This window comes from Pelobates fuscus, chromosome 11, assembly GCF_036172605.1.
Source record: "Pelobates fuscus isolate aPelFus1 chromosome 11, aPelFus1.pri, whole genome shotgun sequence".
Classification (NCBI taxonomy): Eukaryota; Metazoa; Chordata; class Amphibia; order Anura; family Pelobatidae; genus Pelobates; species Pelobates fuscus.
In genome coordinates, this window is record NC_086327.1 from 11,654,548 (window position 1) to 11,660,547 (window position 6,000).

General features: G+C 42.8%; 1 protein-coding gene across 1 annotated transcript in view; it reads right to left on the bottom strand.

The window, feature by feature from the left end:
* Positions 1-5,702, bottom strand: part of TRIM62 (tripartite motif containing 62) — a 28,381-nt gene extending 22,679 nt beyond the window's left edge. The window contains exon 1 of the mRNA XM_063436563.1: positions 4,523-5,702. Coding sequence (XP_063292633.1) covers positions 4,523-4,930 — 408 coding nt within the window. The 5' untranslated portion in view covers positions 4,931-5,702. The remainder of the gene's footprint in view (positions 1-4,522) is intronic.
* Between the last annotated feature and the right edge of the window lie 298 nt (positions 5,703-6,000).

Consider the following 6,000-nt stretch of genomic DNA (forward strand, 5'->3'; position numbering starts at 1 on the left):
TGCCGACCTTATATTATAACAAAAACTAAATGAAATGGATTAACATAATATTGTAAAACGCTACGGAATATGCTGGCGCTATATAATTACCAATAATAATAATAATAATAATTAACAGTCCTTGTGTAATTCACACGTTCTACCTTCCCGGAGTGTATTCACAAACAATGATCTGAAAATTGAACTGTGAAATGTAATTGAAAATAACAGAGCTGTGACTATAGCGGCGTTGGGGGCACTCCGGACCCCTAAAGCAGTTTATCTTGCTGACGTGCTTTGTGTGTGAAGAGAGTGTGCTTTTTAGAAATTTTAATTTAAGAAACACTATAGGCACCCACACTACTTTCTCAATGAAGAGATCTGGGTGCCATGTCCGCCCCTGTTTAACTATGAACCTAAACTCAACCACTCCTATGGAAAGCACTGAGATCATCGATGATGTGCAGCAAGCCAGGGCCCAGCGCTGCGTGGGAGAAATGGTAATTAAACTCTCCGTTTTAACCCTTGCAGTGGGAGCTCGGCCACATAAACTGTGACTAGGGCAGTATAATGTTAGGATACATATTTGTATTCCAAAACGCTATAGTGTTCCTCTACCCTGGTTACACCCAATGGATTTCAAGCAGACAACCAGTTACTTCCTGGTTTGTTTAGCTCAGTGGAGTGGAGCCTTCTCATTGAGCTGCAGTGGGAAGGCTGTGATTGGACAGCCTCAGAAAGTCTGGGCTGGGAAAGAAGGGGAGGGCTTGCAAAGGCTGCAGACAAGAAATCTGCATCTTTTGCAAGTTGTTTTTAGATTATACCCCCCAATAAAAAAAAAAAAAGTAGAATTAAATGCATGGATGTTTTCATTTGTGGTACATCTACTACACAGTAATTGTTTATTTGGGCAGTGGAGTGTCCCTTTAAACAAATGGCCAGTAGAAGAACTAGTGGTGTTTTCTGCAGAAGTGACCTGTAAGCACATAACTTGGACAGGCCGTACCCGGTTCATAGTCCCTCTATACCTTCTGCTGTTTAACTGGTTAACGTTTAACTAATAAAGCACATAATGTGTACACCAGATATAGCTCTCTATAGTATGAGAATTCTGCATTCAAACCTTACTGCGATCATTTATTTATCTCAGCATGATTATGTGTATTTATAAAAGTGGGACTTGGAATCTGTCTATTGCTGTATAAATCACATTTTGAAGACTTTCATTAGCAGAGCAAGCAAGCCAATGAAGAGGTTTAAACTATTAAGGATATTAAAGGGAAGTGAAACTTCTGTATTGGCAATTCCAGTGAGGGAGGCAGACCTGTGGACCATTTAAAAATAGCTTGACTCAAAATTGGCCCATAGAGACCATAACCACTATATTGACATGTAGTGGTTATGGTACTGCTAATGCAACTTGAATTTGCTACAATTTGTAGTTTAATGAATTTTACCAAATAAATCTCACAGTTTATGCACGAATCCTCCGTGACTCAAGGCAGATAGAAGCTTAAAGATAATACCACTAAATTCATAAGCTTAATGTGACGTATCACTTTGCAGCTTTAGGTCTTAGAAATGAGGAAGATTTAGGGATTTGGGGTAGATGACGTGTGTTCTGAAATATGAGAAATCCAGAAATCGGACATTTTGATATTTCGAAAAGTTAATCAGGCAGAGTTATCTGGAGTCTGCTGGGAAAGCGACTTGCTGGCAGATTCCTCCCCCTGCTGATTGCTGTGTAGAATTACCCCCAAGCTCTCAATGATGAGAGTGGGCCACATATCAGGATTAATATTGGAACCACGAGCGCATGCATGGCCATATTGTCTGACCCCCAGCTGTGGTACATCTCCCATGTCAGCATTAAAGGGGAATTGCTGGTTCTTATCATTAATATTATTTGACTAAACACCTATAATTATATGGCTGTATTTATCACTATTCTGGGCCTGAGAGGGAAGTTTCCCTGAACATAGATCGCGGGATTCCCTGCGCCAGTGAACTGGTCTATGTTCGGGGGAATTCCCCCAAACACAGACCTGCTCTCTTGCGCTTGCTCACTAGCGCATCTCACTTACCGACCAATTTATTTTACGACTGAATCGTAAGAAGTAAGTGAGGACTGCCTATGCAATGTTTTGGTTTTCACTTCTCCATTGCAATGTGTGCCAGGCCGTGCCAGGACTAAACTGGATTTGATGTTAATTGTTAAATATTTAATACAATTTTTTTTCAAAATGGAGCTTTATCTGATGAAAACAGTTTACACGGATTATAGGTGATTTTCTATGTTTTACTCAATAATGTAATTCCCAGAGCAGTGACCATTTCTGTTTAAGGCTGGCCGGAGCTCATTGGGCGATTTCTCTTTAGCCATGAATCCAGCCATGTACTCATGAATCTGAATCGGTAGTGAGTACCGAGTGGTGATTTGTTAATGACAGTGAGCTAATGTCAGTAGGGCACACCAACAGGTTAAAATATTACACAATATATACAACAATAACATATATTAATTAGAACATATTTCTAGTTATTACACTGCACACCGAGCACCGTGTAAAGTGAGTACGACATTTATCAGTAACACCAAACCAGGTCAGTACGGTGAACGCAAATTTACCATAATACCGACCTGGCGACATGGACTCGTGGCTCTTTCTGAATGTGGAACTGAGTCACAACACAACCAGGAGACGTGAACTGTGTAAATCAGAGGTACTCAGTGTTACTATATACTGCGTTCAATAACCCAGTAATAATGGGTGTATGGTCATCACACAGGGGACTGCGCCGCTACGTACTAATACACAAGTCCTCCTATTTTCCTATAATTGCCTACTCAAAGAATTTTCACCTAGTGACCTCTCATTACAGCTTCGTGACCCAGCCACATTTCTGTGGAATTAAAAGTTGATTAGCGAGAGGCCTCTCTCTGACCTCGGGATAAATCACTTTTTGTTTTTTCTGAACGAATGGAATCCACAGAGGTGACGGGTTTTTCGGTCTTTTACTAAAAAAACATGAATTGTTATTTCTCCTTGGTCCCTGGGCTGTGATCTGTAAATGTCTTGTCTCGCTCATACAGAGTCTTTAACTAATGGAAGAGTACAAAGGGAATTCAAAGTGTGTTTCAAACTTTTGGGCAATGTATCTGAACTGCAAGCTCAGCAGACTTTTTCCAAATTGGCTTTTGACATTCGCTTTCAATTCTCACTTCAGTGAATAACCCCCGACAGGGTTCATCTGGCCATTGTACAGCGCTGCGGAATTTGTTGGCGCCTTATAAATAATAAACTGTGAATTGTCAGGAATTTAACGTTCATTTAAAGTGATTTTCAAATTTAAGGTCAAAATAGCCAAACTAAATGCACACGATTTGAAGGGTTTTTCATGTTCGATTCTTTAGGGTTTAACGTAAAATTCACTTTGAGTTGCTGACAGTTCTCACTGTAGTGATTAAACCTGTTCACTCTTTGAAGGAGTAAAGCTGTCATAGTGTCACTTTTAAGGTGAAATTTGTGAACGAAGGACGGACTTGGACATCGATCCCTTTTAATTATAAACCGTTTAGAGCCTGATACATCTACTGCAAATCCTGGTCCTGCAATTATGAAATCATGGCCTGCAGGAGATTTCAGACAGATAAGGAGGAAATTTATTTTGACTACATAGAATGTGACGGCAGATAAGAACCATTCGGCCCATCTAGTCTGCCCAGTTTTCTAAATACTTTCATTAGTCCCTGGCCTTATCTTATAGTTAGGATAGTCTTATGCCTATCCAGCGAATGCTTAAACTCCCTCACTGTGTTAACCTCTACCACTTCAGCTGGAAGGCTATTCCATGCATCCACTACCCTCTCAGTAAAGTAATACTTCCTGATATTATTTTTAAACCTTTGTCCCTCTAATTTAAGACTGCGTCCTCTTGTTGTGGTAGTTTTTCTTCTTTCAAATATAGTCTCCTCCTTTACTGTGTTGATTCCCTTTATGTATTTAAATGTTTCTATCATATCCCCCCCCGTCTCGTCTTTCCTCCAAGCTATACATGTTAAGATCCTTTAACCTTTCCTGGTAAGTTTTATCCTGCAATCCATGAACCAATTTAGTAGCACTTCTCTGAACTATAGAAACATAGATAATATCATACAGAGCATCATATCTATGGATAAGGTATTCACCTTCAACACTTCAAAGATGGGGAGACAATAACAAAACACGGACACAAATGGGCATTTCTCAGGATTCATTTTTCAAATCGCCTGATTTAAACGGGGTACATTGACTGCTAGGTTTGAACAGTTAAGCAATATACCCAAAAAGTAGACCATTGTCTCATAATAGTCTCTCGGCCCTGACCTGTAGCCATCTATATTAATCCACAGGTAGGTGTCAAGGAAACAGACCTTTCACAGGAAATTACTGAAACATGGATCCTTGTTAGATCTGTATAACAAATTGTACCCACGCTATGGAAATTGGTTACTAACATACATTTATTCCTCTCTGCTAAACTTCACCCGAGGAATTCTCACCTGCAGCTCTTCGAAGGCCTCGTCCACATTTGTGACCTGGTGCTGTTCGTGAAGAGAAGGCTCGTCACAGAAGAAGCAGACCACTGCACGGTCGGTCAGGCAGAACAGCTTGACCTTGTCATGGTCCTTGCAAGGGAAGGAGGTCCTCTGGGCGCTGAGGATGGCATCTAATGGGAAGGCAGAGTATCTCTCCACAATGTTGGACAGCTTGAGACTGGGCGACAAAGTGGGTTCCAAAAAGGTTCTCCGGCACTCCGGACAGTCCAAGGGGCCCCCATACTTCTGCCTGCTCCAGTGCTCGGTGATACACTTGCGGCAGAAGTAGTGCTCGCAGCCAAAACTGACGGGGTCTTGGTAGATGCTCAGACAGATGGAGCACAGGAGCTCATCCTTCAGGCAGCAGGCCATTTTAGCCAGAGGCACTCAGCCGCATGGATCTACTCAACAGGAAGATGCCTGCAAGCCTACTCATGTCACTACGGGCTCTGCATGATAGCTTTGGATATTACCAGCCACCGGGTAACTCAGAGCATCCGAACGTCGTCACAAACGATGGAATAATAGAGGTGCTGGTGAGAGGAGCGTGTTCCTGCGGTTGCTAGGTTGCAGATGGAGGAGCGAGGTGACAGCGATGACATATACAGAGTGATTCTCCTAGATCCTCTCTGACGTACAATGCCCAGCTGTCTTCTGGTAAAACGGCTCGTGCATGTTCCCCTCCGAGAGCCTTGGCAGCGCACGGATGTACTCCAAGTAACGAAAGCACGCCAAGAGATGAGGACCTCTGGATAGTTTGTTTAATCTTTATTGGAGGGATGCAAGACCAGGCTAATGCCTCTAGCCGGTCCCTAGAAACCCAAACGCCACCTACAGAAACGAAAAATCATCTGAATAAAAAAATATTGCTGAGACCCAACGTGTTTGTAGCTTTACATAAAACTGGATCTTCAGACTTTTTATTAGAGAGGTGGGATACAGCAGTGGACCGGCTAAATAGCACCTAATCTGTCACCTTCTCTGTGTCACGTGACCTTCTTATCCTTAAAGGGGAAGGACACCAAGCTGTGACATTGGAAGTGGGTGCTGGAGAGCTCAGGTGGGCGATCACAGATACAGCTCTAGCAGTGTAGCGCCTGTGTGGGCACAGTCCCCCTTCCCTCCCCTAATGCAGCTGCCTGGATCGTGCTCCAGGTCAGAATGAAATCCAGCCCCTGGGAACATGGAGCAAACCATCTCAGCACAGGGGGAGTACTGCTCTCTTCCTGCTTCCACCAGCCCTCCATGAAATGGCACTCCCAGCCCCCCCTCTCATGGGGGGGCTCTGTACATTACAGACAGGTCTTGGCAGAATAAATAATAGCTTCATGTATCCGATCGCCCTCCGCTCCCCCTATAACAGAAGATGGGTGAACCCATCATTCCCTCATTGTTCTGCAAAGATCTCATTTGGTTACTGAGAAGGGAGAGAAGAGTTTAAA